The 20,376-nt window shown below is 41.5% G+C and overlaps 1 protein-coding gene across 3 annotated transcripts in view; it reads left to right on the top strand.

The window, feature by feature from the left end:
• The window catches only part of GAK (cyclin G associated kinase), an 85,770-nt gene that overhangs the window by 12,730 nt on the left and 52,664 nt on the right, over positions 1 to 20,376 (top strand). For all 3 annotated transcript variants that reach the window (XM_081317531.1, XM_081317530.1, XM_081317529.1), the window contains exons 2-9: positions 8,230 to 8,291; positions 11,473 to 11,532; positions 12,359 to 12,473; positions 13,947 to 14,089; positions 15,022 to 15,147; positions 17,379 to 17,468; positions 19,331 to 19,466; positions 19,967 to 20,079. In XM_081317531.1, coding sequence (XP_081173657.1) covers positions 8,230 to 8,291; positions 11,473 to 11,532; positions 12,359 to 12,473; positions 13,947 to 14,089; positions 15,022 to 15,147; positions 17,379 to 17,468; positions 19,331 to 19,466; positions 19,967 to 20,079 — 845 coding nt within the window. The remainder of the gene's footprint in view (positions 1 to 8,229; positions 8,292 to 11,472; positions 11,533 to 12,358; positions 12,474 to 13,946; positions 14,090 to 15,021; positions 15,148 to 17,378; positions 17,469 to 19,330; positions 19,467 to 19,966; positions 20,080 to 20,376) is intronic.

The raw sequence follows: 20,376 nt of genomic DNA, 5'->3' as shown, positions 1-20,376 counted from the left end.
CATTGGCCATGCTTTTACAGTCTGGCACATTTGAGTGGCACTAAACTAGGAAAGGCTGCATAGAAAAATACAAATCACTTGATCGGAAGAAAGGGTTGAGAAAAGAGGTGAATCAGACTGTAATGGGAAGTGGGAGGGTTATACCTTTTATTGTTTTGTGATTTGGATTTGATCTGCTTTAGAAAAAAAAAGTCCTGAAAGAGATACATATCAATCCTCGGCAGAGGATAGGAATTCTTCAATTTTAATTTGCTTATTCCATAGATCCTACTGCCTTCCATAGCAGAGATACGATTCTGCTGATTTTTTGCATTGATTTTGTTCCCTGCATGCAGAAACTTACCATGAAGAAGCATTTTTGATTCCTGCGATATCCCTTAGAATTTCTTTTCCCAGAGTCTCTAAGTTAGTTTAGGAACAGCATCTAAAATTTTAGATGCCGGTATAAATTTTATTGGAAACTGCATTCTTTTTCTCCATCCCATTCTCACCTGATGGATGAAACAAATGAGGCCTTTGGTAATCCTAGAAGTGTAACGTTTGTTATGGTAAGTTTGGAGTATGCATGTATGACCCGATCACAATTTCAGAGAAGTTCAGGGCTGATACCTATTTAATGACGCTAAACGTCTCTGTATTGTGAGTCCTAAAATTTGTGGCAGGCTACTTGGAATATCATATACATTTTATGGATTGTTGTTTATTATATAATTCCTTGTGTGTCTGTAAAGTTTTAGGTAAAATGAACCACATATTTACTGCAATACAGAAAACCACTACAGTCAATTATATGAACACTAGACAGTTCAAAGTTCTTCTGCTGCAAATCAGTGTGACAATGTGCATACTGTGCTTAAAAAACGCATTGTTCCCTAAGCAAGAGAATCACAATGCAGGATAATATTTCTGAGGAGCTTATAAACCACAAGTAGCCCTCGGCTTTAAACCACAACGGGGCCCAGAATTTCTGTTGCTAAGTGAGACATTTGTTAAGTGAATTTGCTCCATTTCTTGCCACATTTTGTTAAGTGAATCACTGCAGTTAAGTTAGTGGCCCGGTGAATCCGGCTTCCTCATCGGCTTTGCTTGTCAGAAGGTTGCGAAAGGTGATCGATCACATGACTCAGGGAGACTGCAACCGTCATAAATATGAATCAGTTGCCAAGCGTCTGAATTTTGATCATGTGACCCTGGGGATGCTGTAACGGTTGTAAAGGGTGACAAATGGCCATAAGTCACTTCACTAAACGAACTGTTGTAAGTTGAGGACTCTTGTCATTTACCAGTTTTTTTTTACTTCTACAGTACTTATCATGGCAGATAATGAAGTCTATATTTTCCAGATAATGAAGGATATATTTTTAAGAGTGTTTTTTTACAATGCATGTTAATTATCAAGTTACAATTTAGTTTTAAACATGAGAATCAGTTATGAAGCTTATTAAGGGCTATTGAATAGGCTGGTTGAAATCTTAAAGCTTTTGTGGGATATGGGATGTGTTTTGAATACTGTACCAAATAAGTTTCTGTATCACTAGGCACAAACTTGTAAAAATGGGAAGTGCACCTTCATATAGTTAATGCTCCCTTTTAATGGCAAGTAGCATTCACAGTTTTGTGGTATCGCATTCTCTGTATTAACATACTCACTCTCAGAATGAATGTGTTTGATGTCATAGTTTGAAAGAATATGGTAATTTCTCAGATGCAGAACAAATACGCATTGCGGGTGGCTTGCTTAAGGGTATTATTCCCTCAGAAATAATGTTATAGCTAACGTTTGAATTGTCTGAATTTTAACTGGCCTGGAGAATACTGCTAAAAGCAAATGCCCTACTCTCGTTAAGTTCTTCAGTTACTATATACCACAGTACCCAGAAATATGTATAGAATATGATCTAATCTACATCTAATATGACGAATGCAAGGATAGTGGGTAAGGCTGTGTTTCTCTAGGATTATTTGTTCTGTTGCTTGCATTCAGGATTTTCTGTGCTATTAAAAAAAAGATGGCAAGCTGAATTGGCTGCTTGCTTTAGCAAGCAGAGGTCTTTGAAGGAAGGCGTAGTAGGATAAATTCAGGCGTTGTCTTGAATATATGAATTCTCTTTAGGAAAGGCGGAACAGTTGATCCGTGAACTTGCAAGCAGATGGTTTGGCCTGTTCCGTTTTTAGTATGATCTTTATTGAAAGTTTTGAACAACACGAAAACTAATACAAACTAATATGAAGTAAGGCAGAAAAATGAAAAAGATATCAAAGAAAAAGCAGATAGTGCATAAAAAAAGTTGGGAAAAAAACCAGAAAAGGAAGAAAAAAGATCTAAAGCAGACATGTCAAACACAAGGCCCGGGGGCCGGATGCGGCCCGCGAAGTGGTTTCATGCGGCCCGCGAAGCCATCCTGGAAACAGTGAGGGAACGGCCCCCACTGCCTTGGCCCTGGCCCAGAGACCCTCCTCCTGCCAGAGACCCTCAGATCTGTCCCACTCCTGCCCAGGCCCCCATAGGCACCCTTGATGCGAACGATGTAGAGCTGGCCACGCCCACCCAGTAGGCCATACACACTCTAGCCACGCCTACCCAGTAGGCCACGCCCACCCTGGCCATACCCACCCGGCCCCCTGAGGGCAACCGCAATGCTGATGCGGCCCTCAGTGAAATTGAGTTTGACACCCCTGATCTAAAGAAATGGCTTCCAACGTTCTTCATAGCAGTTATAAGTACAAATATATTTTAACCTATCTCTGTAAAGTTATTCTTTCTATAATCTAATCAGAGCCATAAATTATAAGTTCACTTTTTTTTCCTTTTATTATACAAAAAGTCCACAAGAGCTTTCCAGTCACCTTTAAATTTAGATAATCTTTTCTCTAATCAAAGATGCCAGTGTATCCATTTCAGCAAAATCTGTCAACTTTGTTCCTTCATAGTGGGTAGTGTCATATCTTTCCATCTCTTTGTATGTAGTAATCCGACCGTAGTAATCATATATTGAAGTAACCTTCCATGGCTTTTTACTATTTATCTATTATTCCTAAAAATAAAAGTTATGGCTTCAGTTGAATAATGATCTTTAAAATCCTTTGTATTAAAGTATGTATTTTAATCCAAAATTATCAGGGAGCAGGGTGGCTCACTTGGTTAGGATGCCGAGTTGACAAGACCCAAGTGCTACCGTGGGGCGAGGGGAGCTCCCGTCCTTTGCTCTAGCTCAGAGGTAGGCAACCTTGTCTCTTTTATGACTCGTGGACTTCAGCTCCCAGAATTCCTGAGCCAGCTGGCTCAGGAATTCTGGGAGTTGAAGTCCACGAGTCATAAAAGAGCCAAGGTTGCCTACCCCTGCTTTAGCTCCTCCCGGGGACGTGAAAAGAGCCCCCAGTTGAGCATTCCCCTGAGCAACAGTGCTGTCACCAGCTAATCCTTTCAGTCCTGAAGCACCTCGATGCTTCTGACATGAGTGCAGTGCGATGTGATAGAAAATTATTTAGCTGTTTTACATGGCCGCCAAGCATGATAAAGTCTCCCTCCATGTTGCTTACATTGCCAACATACACTTGAAATGCTTTTATATATTCTAGGTCAGTGGTGGCGAACCTTTCAGAGACCGAGTGCCCAAACTGCAACCCAAAACCCACGTATTTATCGCTGGGTGCCAGGTGGGCGTGGCCCACTGGGTGGGTGTGGCTGTGGTGGTCATGGAAGATTAGGTGGGTGTGGCCAAGGTGGGTGTGGTCACCTCAATGTTGCTCGTGGGGAGGGACACCTGTGGGGGGTGGGCAGGGTTGGGGGAGCTCCAGGAGGTCTCTGGCAGGTGGGGCAGTAGGCAGGAGACTCATCCTGTGGGGTGAGGCGAGGTAGGGTGGGGGTGCCATTGCCATGGAGCAAGGCAAGTTTGGGGCAGCTGCTGCCTGACACCATCGGTCCCCGCACACAGAGGCCACCGAGCGCATGGGGGTCAACGGTGTCCGTCAGTAGCCACAGCCTGCTGGCCCCTCGACAGGCACACTCTGGGGCTCTGCAGCCTGTCGCCAGCAGTTCAAAGAAGCCACCTCCGAGATGGATGGTCGACCAACAGCTGAGGAGGCGATGCAATGGGTCGTGCCTGGGAGCGAGGCCAGGAGGGACGGGATGGGGGGGAGGGAAACCAGCCGTGCCGGGATGCATTGAGCCACGTGGGACCTCGGCAAGTTAGCAGGCGGCTGGTTGAAGAGGGACAGTTGCCACCTCTGGGGCATGACACGGGTGCCCACAGAGAGGGCTCTGAGTGCCGCCTCTGGCACCCGTGCCACAGGTTCACCACCGCTGTTCTAGGTGATTTCTCTGGTGTCACTGCCAAAGATTTTTATAAACAGTCCCTTTTAGATTGTAACACAATGTAAATTTCAGCCCTTTTAACCGTACATTGTCCCACTGATCCATCGATATATTATAACCAACATTTCAAGTCCACTTTATCGTATGTTCTTAACTTGTTCTTCCCATTTCAAATTTCACTGAAGCTTTTTAATTTTAGCTTTTTGGCAATTACATGTTCTTCAGAGGCACACAACTGTACCTCAAATCCTGTCTTATTTTACTTCATGTCAGGTCCTGTTATCCATATTAAATCTTTCAGTTGGCTGCCTGTTCTTGCCCTTTTAGTTATCATTTGTGAATTGCTACTTGGGCCATAGAAACATGGCTGCATATGCAGCTTCAAAGTGAGGTCATAAGTGGATCATTTTTTATTGTGTTACTGTGAATTCTCTCTTACAAATCTTTCATATTAGGAAGAAGACCAATACATAGAATGGAAGCAAAAGCTTGTTCCATACATGACCTCCTAATAGCTGGGAGAGCATTTCAACATAGAAAAACGTTAAAAATACAAGCCTGTCAAAGGGCCCCTCTTTGAGGGAGATGGGCAGTTTAGAAATATGAAATATAAATCTCTCTCTCACACACACACACCTATCTGACATATGCATTCGTGCTACTGCCTTTTGCTCTTTGCTTTACTTGAAGATGTTTACGCCCAAATCATTGGATAACACAACATTAAGCAATGAATAAATAATGCAAGGCATAAATGCAGGAAAATAGTATGTTAATGCAGGTTAAAAAAATCTTTGACAGAGAAAAGAGAAAAAAGTAGGTAAGTTGATTTCAGCTGGGCTGCCCTAACTTGCCACCTGTCCCCTTCCCCAAATATGGGGTGTTTCCAATTTCTAGTTTTCCAGCCTTGAGTAAGCTTCTTTAAGCTCTACCTTAGAACCTACTGCACTATCTAAAAACTACATACAGGCAGCTGAAAAGCATAGAATCAGTGAAAAATTTAATTTGTTTTAATTTATGCAATAGGCAATGCATACATGGAAAGTAGAGGAGCAAGGCAGCTGTTTTCCAGATGAAGCACAGTGTAATGAGGACTAGCATGCAGCTTGCAAAGGAACTGCTCATGCCTATGACTCAATGCCGTAGGGTTTCCTATTAAACAAGATACAATCTTTTACAGAGAGCAATTTATTTCTCATCCAACCATTAAACAACCTGAATTGTTTTTGAGCGCACAAAGTATACGCCTGTAATAACAAACGGCCCTGCAGGTCTTGTCAACTTTGTTCATGAACATACGGTATATAGGTTTCTCAAATCACAGCCTCTGCTGGTTATGCCTGTGGTGTCTCTTTTAAGGAATTGCAGACTCTCAGTGTAAAGTTGAGAGCTGGTTGTTTTGCCAAATCAGTAGCAAGCAACACACTTGACCTGAGGCAGATAATAACGTTCCTACTGCATGGAGCCCTTATTGTGAATGTAGCATGCCATTCTATACACACAATGGTGCATATGCTCTCAACATTCAGAGAATGGCTAGTAGTGGGTCATTGAATAGGATTAGGAGAGCCAGGCTTAGTCGTCTTGAACTTCTAAGAGGACCTCAAACACTAGCTGTTGGTGCTAGAAAACAAACTGGTTAGTCATTCATATTTCAAAACGAGGTTGAAAAGACTTTCAGCGTAAGGACTGCCCTAAGTTTGCACAGCATGTTGTGGATTGCATGCCCACAGCATGCAAGCATGCGGTCAGCAATCATGTGGTGAATGTAAGTTGCTTAAAACCTTCAGTTGGCCTCTTCACCCTTTTCTGGAGAACATTGGAGAATGTTTGGATTTACATGTTGGATTGTTTTGTCGGTGGTTATTTCGTACGTGTTTTACAGGTTGGGTCATTCTTGTGTGTTGTACAGCAGTGGCCCCCAATCTTTTGGGCACCAGGGACTTTTCCACAGACCAGAAGGGACATGGTTTCTCATGCTGCTTGCATCCCCCACATGGAGCTTCACTTGTTTGCGTGGCCTGGTTTCTGGCATGCCGTGGTCCGGTGCCGGTCCATGGAAGTGGGTTGGGGACCTCTGTTGTACAGTATTTTTTGTTTTATTACGTTGACTGCTGGAAGTCCTTGGTGATTATGGTAGCATTTACTTGTTAAATTTATACTCTCCCTTTCATTCACTATCTTAATTGACATATACAGGGCTTCTTCCTCATGTTTTTTCCCCACCACAATCATCCTAGGAAGCATATAAGGTGAGCAAGAATGATTGCCCTGAGTCACCCAAATAAGTTTCATTCGCTGACAATGGATTTGAACCTGGCTGTCCCTATTCCTAGTCTAGGGGTAGGCAACCTCTGCTCTTTTATGACTCATGGACTTCAACTCCCAGAATTCCTGAGTCAGCATAGCTGACTCAGGAATTCTGGGAGTTGAAGTCCATGAGTCATAAAAGAGCCGTGGTTGCCTACCCCTGTCCTAGTCCATTCCCTCAACCACTACAGCCATGCTGGCAGTATATAAATCTCATCAGTCCATGAAATAATAAACCCTTCAATAAAGTTGCTCCTCTCATTCTGGGAAACTCAAAGGGCCACAGAGAGAGGCTGGTTTGCTGTACCTGTACCTTAAAAAAAAAAGATTTTAAGCTATGGTGCATAATATGATTCTGCTTGGTTATTATTTACAGAAGAATGGGTACCTTTCCCCAGTGACGCTATACTTAATTTGTTTCCATGTATCAGGGAATATGTTTCACCTTTTTCATAAGTGATCTGCCAAGCTGGTTTGGCTGTTGTCTTATCCAAAGTAATTTGGAAGCTCCTCCAGTCTTCTCTCTCAACTGAGCACAGGCTGTAGAGGAGTTTGGAAAGCCCAAAGGCCATGTTTAGATCTATGATTGCCTTGCTGGGGGCTTTGCCCCCCAAAACGATCTGGGTAAGAATTAATTATATAGGTATTTTGTGCTCTTGGGAATCATAGCCAAGACCTTCAGAGCCTCGTAGAGCTCCAGGTTCCCCTGTTGTAAAGGACTATATAAACCTTTTTTTCTTATCCAAAATAATCTCACTTGTAGAGATAAAAGTATAATCTAAAATTCTTATTTAATGGCACTGAAGCAATCTTAGAAACACAGGTAGTGCACTTTTGTAGATAAAGAATTCTCTATTCCTGTATTGCTTCAGCTTTGGTATTCTTTGTTAGCTAATGTCTAAGGTTTGTGTGATGAAGTATGCAGTTAAAGGAGAAGTTGGGGGTAATGTCACTGCCCTGCAGTTTTCCAGGGGAGAAGCAGACTATTCCCGAGAAGGTTCAAGACGAGACTGCACAGTCCTGAACTGGATGGTGCAGGGGAAGAACAGTTTCAAAGTAGTCACACCTTAGACCAGGGGTGTCAAACTCAATTTCATTGAGGGCCGCATCAGCATTGCGGTTGCCCTCAGGGGGCCAGGTGGGTATGGCCAGGATGGGTGTGGCCTACTGGGTGGGTGTGGCTAGAGTGCGTATGGCCTACTGGGTGGGCATGGCCAGCTCTACATCGTTCGCATCAAGGGTGCCTATGGGGGCCTGGGCAGGAGTGGGACAGATCTGAGGGTCTCTGGCAGAAGGAGGGTCTCTGGGCCAGGACCAAGGCAGTGGGGGCCGTTCCCTCACTGTTTCCAGGATGGCTTCGCGGGCCACATGAAACCACTTCGCGGGCCGGATCTGGCCCCCGGGCCTTGTGTTTGACATGTCTGCCTTAGACTATAACTTCTGTATTAGCTTAGATCAGGGGTCTTCAAACCTGGACCTTTTATGACTTGTGGACTTCAACTCCCAGAATTCCTCAGCCAGTGGATCTGGATTTGAGTGGATCTCACTGTGTCATCTCTGGGGCTTGGGCCTGACAGTTTTTAATCATCTCGTTTTCTTTTTAGGTGGCTTTGCTTTTGTTTATGAAGCTCAAGATCTTGGAAGTGGGAAGGATTATGCTTTGAAGGTATTTATCCTTATTTTGGGGGATTTTAATCTTCGGTTATTTTTCTATTCTTGACTTCATTGATGGTGACACTGTGAATAGTAAGTACTGTACAGCAGTTAAGAACAAATCAGTTCCAGAGTTGACTACTTATTAGTAAACATAAAATTTGTGGCTTTGCTTCCAAATTCTAAGACTGTGTACTTGATAATTTCTTTGACTATAATTTTAGCAGAGTTGCTTTCAATTAGTATTACTGTGCAGCTATCTCCCCCAATCTGATGCCTTTCATAGGCTTTGGAAGTATAACGTCTGGAATTCCAACAAGTATGTGACTTAACATATCGGGAGGGATGTATAGGTTGGAGGAGACTATTCACATAATATTTAGCTAATAATCATCTGGCCCCCAATTTACTAAGACTATCTGGCAAAACCATCTCTGCGTAAAAAGCTTCCATATATATGTTTGGAAATATTTGAGGATTCCTCCTCTCCTATTAAAAGGAACGCGGTGGCTCAGTGGGTTAGGACGCTGAGCTTGTCGATCAGATGGTCGGCAGTTTGGCAGGTCGAATCCCGAGTGCCACGTAACAGAGTGAGCGCCTGTTACTCGTCCCAGCTTCTGCCAACCTAGCAGTTCGAAAGCACATAAAAATGCAAGTAGAAAAATAGGGACCACTACGGTGGGAAGGTAACAGCGTTCCGTGCGCCTTTGGCGTCTAGTGCCAGCCACATGACCATGGAGACGTCCTCGGACAAGCGCTGGCTCTTCGGCTTTGAAACGGAGATGAGCACCGGCCCCTAGAGTAGGAAACGACTAGCACGCATGTGCGGGGGAACCTTTACCTTTAACTTTATCTTTACCTCTCCTATTCTTGATGTTCACTTTTCCTGGAATGTCTCCAATTACCTATCTGAAGTGAAAGCAATCCCCGTAAAGTGATCAGGAGAGCAAGAATGATCCATAGCATTTCAAGGGAAATACTTATTGTTGTCATTATTGCCCATCTGAGATGGCATACAGTGAGAATGGCTGTCAATTCATTTCTGTAGCAAACTGGAAAGTAATTAGGGCTGGGAGAGATTGGGTCTACCTCTCTTCATCCAGTACTTTTACCACTTCAGTACTCTGGATCATATAAAATTATACACTGAGCAATGGCCATTGTTAATTTCCATGTCCATATTATCAAGCTTTGCTTAAAGTACCACACTTACAGTGATAAGAAAATCAGTGTTATTGTGGGGGAATTTTTACAATGCTGCATAAAGTCCAGAAAAGTTGCACTTCCATTTTTCATTGGAACATTAATCCTAAGGAAGAAATGAACCCATCCATTGACCAATTAACATATATCTGCTCTTATGCTTGGTTATCTAGCTCTTCCTTCTTTTTTTTTGTAATATGTGTCCTAAAAGAGTTTTAGACACATAAAGTGTTGAGGATGATACAAGTACCGCATAATAGTCTTGACAGACTAATTCTAAAGACAAGAGGAAATGAAAAAGATTTAGTTATTAATTCCCAGACTTCTAGATCTTTCTCCAGCCTTACTCATTAACTCACTAGTAGTTCAAGCAAATACTTTCTCCGTAACTTTAAAAAATGCAGATGATTGCTGAATAAATAAAAGCACTTCCTTCTTTCCATGCCTGTGGGATATTTTTCTCTCAGATGCCAATTTTACACAAAATCATTGTGGTTTTCCATTTAATACAGCATGATTTTGCAAATAAGAATAAAAATCATCTAAGTGAGCCCTGATGGCATTGCCTTTTGATTTAGAAGAACCCAAATTTATTTATAACTGTTGTTAAAATAACGGTTTTATAATTTGCAGACTACTGACCTTGATGAACAGTGAACAGCGTAAATGATATTTGATAATATGACAGCGTAGGGTCCGAGGTGCTATTGTAAGAATTGAAACAATAAATATTCCATTCTTCTGTTCTAATTTTGGAACCAAATGTCAAACTAAACTCTGGTTTGAGTAGGAGAGGAAAGAAAGAATGCTAAGCAGAACTAAGTTCTCAATTATTGGTTTGAGCAGGAGAAAACAGGAATGAATACATTCTACATAGCAAAAAGCAGCTCAATCGTATTGTGACGAGCCTGGATTCCTAGCTTAAAGTAACATACCCTGTTTAAAGTTTATGAATGAAATGTTTTAAAGTACTCAATATATGAGTGTACATATGTACACACAGACACAAACACACAGAGAGATGACCGTTAGCTGTATATGATTACAGTTAGTCTTTGATTTATGACCAATTGTTCAGGGATCATTCAAAATTACCATGGTGCTGAACAATGGACTTATGACTTGTATTCGAACTTACAGCTGCTGCAGCACCCCTGTGACCATGTGATCACAATTCAAGTGCTTTGTAATCCACCTGCCCTCATGACCAGCTGCAACTGCCCCTACCTGCCTATATTTCCTCCCCATCCCACCTTGCTGGGTGCTTTGGACCTACTTCCCACCTAGCCGGGTACCCAAAGGCCTTGGGCCTGCTTCTTGCTCTGCTGGGTACCACATCCTTAATTCTCCTCCTCTGCTCCATCACACCTTGCTCCATTTACCTCTTCTGAAGATTCTACTTTAAAGAGAATCAGCCAATGCACCATGTGGCCTCCTTATACAGAAGCCACCTTGAGCCACTCTGGAAGCGAGTGCTGCAGCAATCCTTGGGCCACCTGCTTCCGGGATGGCATGAGGCTCTATGAGAAGGCCATAAGGCACATTGGTTGATTTTCTTTTCGAAAGGCGATTTCCGAAGATCACGTTTCTGAAAGAGCACCCGGCTGATGTGACACGGATTCTTTTACGTAGGCTGCCTTGTGCCATTCCGGAAATGGCTTTCATGTCATCTCTCAGAAATGTACAGTTTTCCAATCCACATGATTTGGAAAATCATGCCCTCCTGAGAGACCGTGCGAATGGCACTTGCCTCCAGAATGTCTCAAACTAGCCTCTGCAGGAAGGTTGTGTGTCTTATTGGACAGGTGACCTTTGGAATTGGTCCTTGATTTGCCTACAACATTTGTGTGACCTGATAACTTGTTTTTTTATATAATTACAAGAGAGAGAAGGGTATAATTACTATTGTTTGGAAACAAAACAAACATACAAAAAAAGAAAGAAAGAAATCAAAATATTATTTTTTGTGATCTCTTTATTTTTCCTGGCAGAGATTATTGTCCAATGAAGAGGAAAAGAACAAAGCTATCATTCAAGAAGTCTGCTTCATGGTATCCTTTTAGAGACAGGTGAAATCATATTATGCTTGGACTATCAAATCCTGGTTCAATAAGTAAGGATACAAAAGAGGTTTCTTTGCTCCTTCATCAGAGCAAAACTTTCATTTTATATTTAAACCAGAAACTATCTGAACATCTTCCAAACAGCTCAGCATTTGAAACCTGACTTTACCTGTGGCTTAAATATCAATTAATTGTTGTGTTCCAGATTGTTTTGCTGTTGATGTGAAAGGAGAAGCAGAGGAGGCATGCATAGCAAGAAGGAGAGATCAGACGGTCTAAATGGGATATTTTTTGATTAAATATATGAAAGAGCAAATTTGTTTGAAGCTGTAGTTGCTTCAGAGAGCATATTAGCTCTACGTGCCTCCTAATTTGTGTCAATTATCCTGGTTTGAAACACTTTGGCTTTCTTTTGCCATATTAATCCAGGGTCTTAATAATATTGTTACATCAGAAATGCTTTCCTTTGTCCTTTTCTCTCCTGCTTTAAATTATACATAGAACGTGGTTGTGTTCAGCTGACCATTAAAAGTTGATCCTAATGTTAACTGGATAAGCTCAATATAAGCCATGCTTGAGAGCAGGGCAGGCAACAAGCCCAATTGCCAAACTTTGCCAATTGTGGCGGAATGCGGAATTCGTTGAGTTTTCAACATCCTGGGCTGGATGTCAGAACCTGTTTTTGTCCACGGTCTCTCGTTCAGAATTGGAATTCTAATCCAACTGAGCAAACTGTAGTTCTGTTGCATGACTGCAAAGAGGTTTTCCAAATAAAGAAGAAACTTTGAAACTTTAACAGAGACACGTTATTCAGAAAAAGCTATCTGGACATCCAAACGTCGTCCAGTTCTGTTCTGCTGCCTCCATTGGAAAAGAAGAATCGGATACTGGGCAAGGAGAATTTCTTCTGCTTACGGAACTTTGTAAAGGTAAAGTTGCAATTTTTGCGGAATCACCTTGGCTTGACAGCCTAATTCACTGACTCAGCCTGACTGGCTCCGCTGAGAAAAGATTCGGGCGACGTTTCTTAGAACAAAAAAACATTTAGTATCAGGAAAGGGTTGCAGGGCTGCTCTGCACTTTGAGCAAAACGTATAGTCTTCATTAGCCGAAATTTGAAACTTAACTCCTCCGTTTTCATTTCTGACTTTTCTGTTTCAAGCAATATTTTAAAAACAGAATGGAGGAAAACATTATTTTAAGTGTAGCAGAGGAATGACTAAGTGACTCTTTCCCACTTTAGGACTCTCAGTTAATGTTTTCATTGCAGATTAAAATTTTCTGACTAATTATTTGGTGCGATAAGATCGAAGAATAAGTTTATCTCCTCCTCCTCCTCCTCCTCCTCCTCCTCCTCCTCCTCCTCCTCCTCCTCCTCCCCCTTTATACGAGTGCCAGACATGCATAATTAAAATAGCTTTTTTTTTTAAGTTCTGGGTACAAATAAAAAAAGGAAAACTTTTAGAAATGTTCTGCATTTCAAAACCTGCCGTTTTTCTAGCCAAAAGCAGAATAGGTACTTAACCAAAAAGTGTTCAGTATTTGGTCTTCCCTGTTTCCCCTTTATTAGATTTTATCCTGCTTTTATTCCTTTATAAGTAAATCAAGGGGGCAAACATGCCTAATACTCCTTCCTCTTATTTTCCCCCACAACAATCCTGTGAGATAAGTAGGGCTAAGACAGAGAGAGTGACTGGCCCAAAGTCATCCACCAAGCTTTCATGCTAAAGTAAGACTAGAACTCAGAGTCTCCTAGATACTAGGCCGGCACCTTCACTACTAACCAAGCCTCACAGCACCAAACCTTTCCAAAGGCTGAGTAATAATTGGAGTCTACTTCAGTACTTCTTTGCAGTCTAATATTGTACAAAATGATGATAGAGTGTACCGAAGAAAAGAAGCATGTAGCTGAGGATACATTACGGGAGCCTTGTCTCTCCAGCAAAATCTCAGAGTACAGCTGTAGTGTTACTCACATTTTTCTCCTCCCTTTCTCACGATGTGTGCAGCAGCATACAATGTGTTTGCTTGGCATCAGCGCTGTGCTCATCACACCATCGCAGAATGAGCCAAAACACCTGAGCTTCAACTCTTATGTTAGCATATACCAGGGGTAGGCAACCTTGGCTCTTTTATGACTCGTGGACTTCAACTCCCAGAATTCCTGAGCCAGCCATGCTGAGGGGAAAGGGAGAGGTTTCCATGCTGAGCCATGCCGGCTCAGGAATTCTGGGAGTTGAAGTCCACGAGTCATAAAAGAGCCAAGGTTGCCTACCCCTGGCATATACCAAGAAATTATAGGGATCAGGGGGTATTTATGGGCTTTTGTTGGCTGTCATCAAAATTAGCATCCCTGGTACCTCTTCCATAATGTGTGTGATTCATGGATTTTATGTTCATAGGGCAGCTGGTGGAATTTTTAAAGAAAGTGGAATCTAAAGGCCCCCTCTCGTGTGATACAGTTTTGAAGATATTTTATCAGACTTGCCGTGCTGTGCAACATATGCACAAGCAGAAGCCTCCTATTATTCATAGAGATTTAAAGGTAAGGAAGCCATGTTTTCTTTACTCCTTATGAGATTGAAGCAAGGATACCGTCAGTCAGGATGAGCTTGAATTTGCCTGTAGTAGTGAGAAAAGTGTTGTACAGGTAGTCCTTAGTCCTTGACTTATGATCACAATTGACCCCAAAGTTTCTGTTTTAAGTGAGATATTTGTTAAGTGAGTTTTGCTCTATTTTACGACCTTTCTTGCCACAGTTGTTAAGTGAATCACTGCAGTTGGTAAATTAATAACCCGATTGTTAAGTGAATCTGGCTTCCCCATTGACTTTGCTTGTCAGAAGGGTGCAAAAGATGATCTCATGACCTTGGGACACAGCAGCGGTGATAAGTATGAGCGAGTTGCCAAGCACCTGAATTTCGATCACATGACCTTGGGAATGCTGCAAAGGTCGTAACGGTGAGAAATGGTCATAAGTCACTTTTTTTAGTGCCATTGTAAAATTGAACAGTCACTAAATAAACTTATGTCAAAGACTACCTGTACAGAAGAGTAAAAACTCTAGGTTGGGTTGTCAGGTTAAAACATAATGGAATTGTTTAGTGATTATGTTATTAAATTGACATGAACATTGAAGAGAATCATAGAATTATGCTGTTCTTTATGTTGCATGGAGGATGAAGAGCATATACATGTGGCTGAAAAGGTGTCAGGTCTTGAATCTCATTGCTAAAGCATTTATAATTATCTTGTTCTCAGTAACTTCCCAAATGTTCCTTGGAGCGCGGTGTTTCTGCTCAAACACGAACTTAAGGTAGAATATTTGAATTTGAAAGCAAGCTATTGAACCTTAGAAAAATGTTTAGTTTAATGAGAGCTTCGATAATCTTGATGATGTGACCCTTGGTGATGTGAACACAGATATGCATAAGTCGAGGCCTTTTTAATGTAAATATGTATAACTTCTCTCTGCAGATTGAAAATATGCTGATAAGTAATCAAGGAACAATTAAATTGTGTGATTTTGGTAGTGCAACAGTAGTGACACATTATCCTGACTATAGCTGGTCTGCACAAAGACGGGCAACTGTTGAAGATGAGGTAAGACACACAGCACTATAGTTTATTTTCAGCATGTTGTGTTCTTTTTTGAAAACATTAAAGGTAAAGATAAAAATTTCCCCTATCTAATCATAGAGGAACTAAAGAGCCTCTTGATGCGGGTGAAGAAGGAGAGGGCAAAAGTTGGCTTGAAACTCAACATTAAGAAAACCAAGATCATGGCATCTGGCCCTCTCAATTCCTGGCAAATAGAGGGGAAGAAATGGAGGTAGTGGCAGATTTTATTTTCCTGGGCTCCAAGATCACCGCAGATGGGGACTGTAGTCAAGAAATTAAAAGACACTTGCTCCTCGGGAGGAAAGCCATGGCAAATCTAGACAGCACACTAAAAAGCAGAGACATCACCCTGCCAACAAAAGTGCGTATAGTCAAGGCCATGGTTTTCCCAGTTGCAATGTGTGGCTGTGAAAGTTGGACCATAAGAAAGGCTGAGCGCCAAAGAATTGAGACCTTTGAACTGTGGTGCTGGAGAAGACTCCTGCGAGTCCCTTGAACTGCAAGGCGATCAAACCGGTCAGTCCTAGAGGAGATCAATCCTGACTGCTCTTTAGAAGGCCACATCCTGAAGCTGAAACTCAAATGCTTTGGCCACCTAATGAGAAGGAAGGACTTACTGGAGAAGAGCCTAATGCTGGGAAAGATTGAGGGCAAGAGAAGAAGGGGACAGAGAATGAAGCACTGAAGCAGTAGGCGTGAGCTTAAATGGACTCCAGAAGATGGTAGAGGACAGGAAGGCCTGGAGGAACATTGTCCATGGGGTCGCGATGGGTCCGACACGACTTCGCAACTAACAACAGCAACATCTAGTCATGTCCAGTGCTCATCTCCATTTCTTAGCCAAGGGAGACAGTGTTGTCTGAAGACATTTCCGTAGTCATGTGGCGAACATGACTATATGCTGAAGCACATAGAACGCTGTTACCTTCCCACCGAAGGGCTACTTATTTATCTATTCGCATTTGCGTGCTTTCAAACGAAGTGGGCGCTCACCCCTTGCATGGCGTTCGGGTCTTGAACCCGGGCTCAACGTCATCAACCCCTGAGCCATCGCGCTCCACATTTGAAAACATTATTATATTAAAAAATAATTCTTAGTTTAAAAAAGTTAGTTGCGTATCATTTATATAAGAATCTTATCTTTGCTGGTTATATTCATTGGCCTTTTCAAAGAGTTTCCAGCACTTAGGTGGCTTGGCTTCAGTTGCTACTGAGTATTGCATTATTTGAATTTCTACTCTCTGACCATGCTATTAAATACTGTGCTTTTTTGTTTCATTAATGCTTGCCTAGCAAAAAAAAGATGGATATATTCTATTTGAATACACTCTGTGCCAAAACTCCCATGCTGGGTTTTCTAAATGTATTCCCAGCCAAGCTGCATCTGTTGTCCTCTCTTGTACAGTTCTGCTTTTGAGAACAGCTTTTCAAAGAGTTTGTCTGTTTTTTTGGCAAAGACTGGTAGAAAAGGAACAGGAAATTGAGGTTAGGAACAGGAGATGCAGAGGGGAAAATCAAAGAGTTTTGGATAGGACTGAATCTCTTTTTCCTTATGTATCCCGCATACTTATAAAAAACTGCTCAAACATATAAGAAGCGTATGTGGGAGTTTTGTTGCCCTGCAAAACCCATCATCTCTTCTTTAATCCTTTAGCTGAGCAGTTTGTGAAGAATCACATAGCCACTTTGATGTAGTAGCTCTCTCTTGTCTATAGGGAGAGTTACATAATCCTTTTTCAGCTGAAGACTGTGTGGCTAAAAAGGTTTGCCCTGGGTCAGGACAAAAGCTAAACAAATTTAACTTAGTTGGAAAGATCAAGAGCACCAAGGTGTACCTCTAGTTTAATTGTGATCTTTTTTGTCCAGAGTATATCACAGAATTATAGCTCTTTCTCAAAAGACTTGACTACTGCTGGCTAAATAACTTTTCTCCAAAGACTACAGGAAAGTTGCTTGTTTTGTGAGACGGGTGGCTAGATAAATTAGACAAATAAATAAAATAATTGAGTGTAACTAACTAAAGAATTTCATTATTGTTATGCAAGTAAATTCTTTGGTCTTGCACATGGATCTGCTTGCTGTAAAAGCTAGGATAACTTATGAAAAGACTGAATGTAAAACAGCCTAAGACCAAAGTTCAACTAAATAAGTGACTTTGATGTAAAAAAATATATTTGTGGATTAACTCTAAATCTCTTATTTTGTGTGTACAGGTCACAAGGAACACGACGCCAATGTATAGAACTCCTGAAATTATAGATTTGTATTCAAACTTTCCAATTGATGAAAAGCAAGATATATGGGTATGGATTTTCTTTCTGCATATTGTCCCTATCGATTAGGCTTTCTCATTTATTTAGAGAAAGTCTCCTTCTTCCATTCTCTGATAGAGTCCACCAGGTAGCTAATACTAATCTGTTACAATGTATTGACACCATTCAGTGCAGATGTTAAAACTGAAATAAAGAGCTGCAAAATCTAAAATTGGCATCTCAAAAAAAAAAGCGCCTGTGATGAAAGTAACTTGGGTAAAACCTCAGGGAAATAAGGAAGCAGTAAAATACCCTTAGAGATAGCAATATTCCAAGCAGACCTCTCAATTCTGTTCCTACAAGACTTATTCTGTGGTCTTAGTGCTCATCCTCAATGAAGCTGCTTAACCTTTCCTAAGGTTTTGCGCAGATCAGAAATGGGACATTTTCTACCTGGAGCTTAAGCTCTAAATGATATGACACAAATGGAAAAAGAGAGAAGGGGAGAGAAGGAAAAAGCGTTGCTTTTAAAGGCAACTGGAAGGAAGCCCCCACAGTTCTAACTCAGTAGAGTGGGCCATGCCAACTTGTGTTTGCTTCTGCTTTCTAATTTTTCCAGAACTGATTTGTTATTATTAAAACGATCAATGAAACCCCATGTAGTTCATTGTGGGATCAGTCCCAGGGGCTCTCTTTCAGAATAACAGAGTTGGAAGAAACCTCGGAGGTCTTTCTTCCTGCTCAGGCAGGACACCCTATACCATTTCAGACAAAAGGTTGTCCGGTCTCTTCTTAAACACTTCCAGTGTTGGAGCATTCACAGCTTCTGGAGGCAGGTTGTTCCACTGGTTAATTGTTCTAACTGTCAGGAAGTTTCTCCTTAGTTCTAGGTTGCTTCTCTCCTTGACTAGTTTCCATCCGTTGCTTCTTGTCCTGCTTTCAGGTGCTTTGGGGAATAGCTTGACTCCCTCTTCTTTGTGGCAGCCCCTGAGATATTGGAACACTGCTATCCTGTCAACCCTGGTCCTTCTTTTCATTAAACTGGATAATTCAGTATATTTCAAGTATATTTCAGTTTCAAGTATGTCTCTTATATGCTCCAAGTAAGATGTTTAATTAAAAGCTCCTTAGGAAGCACCAATGTGAAATTATGAAGAAAAGGAAAATGCAAAGGTGAATCTAAGGGTGACAAGATTTTTTCAGCTGAAAACATTCTGATAGAAGAGAATATTATGTATTCCATGAAAAGATTCTACAAGCGAAACCTTTTTCAACCATATCACATAACTATACACAAAAGGACTACCTCACATTGTAAAGTTCCTCTCACAGCTACCACAGTAGCTTCTTTTTGATGATCTGAGGCCACGAAAAAAGGTGTCTGAAAACACAAGAAGCGGAGGATAAAAAGAAGGGCCCTTCTATACTTTGGCTTCTTTGATAGTCCATTTCCTCCTTAGGCTTTAACAATTGCCTGTAAAACACAACTGTCCCATTAATTGACTTAAGTCTTTCAAAAGACTCCAAAACATAGCAACTTTTTAGAAAGCAGTATCCTATTTTTAGGCACCTGTTGGATAATCATTCTTGTCGATGAAGCATTTAACTCTCTTATCAGATGCTGAATTGTCTTGTCAGATCAGCTCAAAATCTGAAACAATAACAACTTAAAAGGAAGGTTAGTCATTGTTACAACTGATTTGGCTAAGCCAGGTGTCTTCAAATCTGGCCCTTTTATGACTTGTGGACTTCAACTCCCAGAATTCCTCAGCCAGGCATGCCTGGCTGAGGAATTCTGGGAGTTGAAGTCCACAAGTCATAAAAGGGCCAAGTTTGAAGACCCCTAGGCTAGGCCTTGAATGATTTAGTCTTGTTCATTTTCTTTTCGCAAATCTTTTGTTATTTCCATGCAGGCCTTGGGTTGCATCCTCTACTTGTTGTGCTTTAGGCAACACCCTTTTGAAGATGGAGCGAAGCTTCGAATAGTCAATGGAAAATACTCCATCCCACAGAGCGACACAAAATATACTGTGTTTCACGATCTTATACGTAAGTTTCAGACAATGACACCAAACACCTGGAGAGGCGGCACAAAAAGCAGGGGAGCTGATGATTTTGTAGAGAATTTTATGGTTTCCTTCTAAACTCACAAATGCATTAGGTTTCTATACCTACAAGTCCATGTGAAAAGCCTCTCTACACCCGCTGTTTCAACCTGCTACTTGAGAAAGTGTTGGACGCACATTTGTTCATCATTTCTGCTTCTCAGTGTCCATGCTAGAGAGCAGTAATGGGAGCCATTACAAGTGCAACCCATTTGAAGAGGATAGACTAGGAATTGCTGGCTGACTTTTAATTCAGGAAGAACACTGGTACACGCAAAAAGATTGTCTTTTTATTTATTTATTTTTTAGTATAATTTAAATGTGTGGCTTCATTTTAGCTACTTCCTACTGCTGGCATTTCAGAGTTGCATCGTAGCGAGGCTCACAACTCCTGTTGGCAAACTTTTTAATATGCGCTGATCTTTTCCTTGCATTGTTTTTTAGGTTCTGCTTTGAGGGTGAATCCAGAAGAGAGGCTGTCCATTACTGAGCTTGTCAATCAGCTGCAGGAGATTGCGGCTGCTAGAAATGTGAATCCAAAGTCCCCTATCACAGAGGTAATAGATCCGGTTTGGTGAAACCAGTTCTCAGCTATGTGGCAAGACGTAGCCTATCCATACTGAACTAAAAAACGCGGGGTAGATTTGGGCTTGGTTAACAGTCAGATGGTAGAATCCCAGGGACCCCAGAAATGTAGATGAGGTTAGGAAGAAAGCATTATCAAACCACTCTTTTATTTCTGCCAGGAAAATGTCATGCGTGTCTCGAAGTAATCAGGAATTTAACTTAAGGATGTTTAGGTTTTGTAAAAGTCTATGGTGGCGGCAACAGCCATGTTTTTAAACTGGGCAGCA

Source organism: Vipera berus, assembly GCF_964194415.1.
Source record: "Vipera berus genome assembly, chromosome: 2".
NCBI lineage: Eukaryota > Metazoa > Chordata > Lepidosauria > Squamata > Viperidae > Vipera > Vipera berus.
Note: the sequence above shows the minus strand (reverse complement) of the source record. Positions and strands in the feature narration are given on the sequence as shown.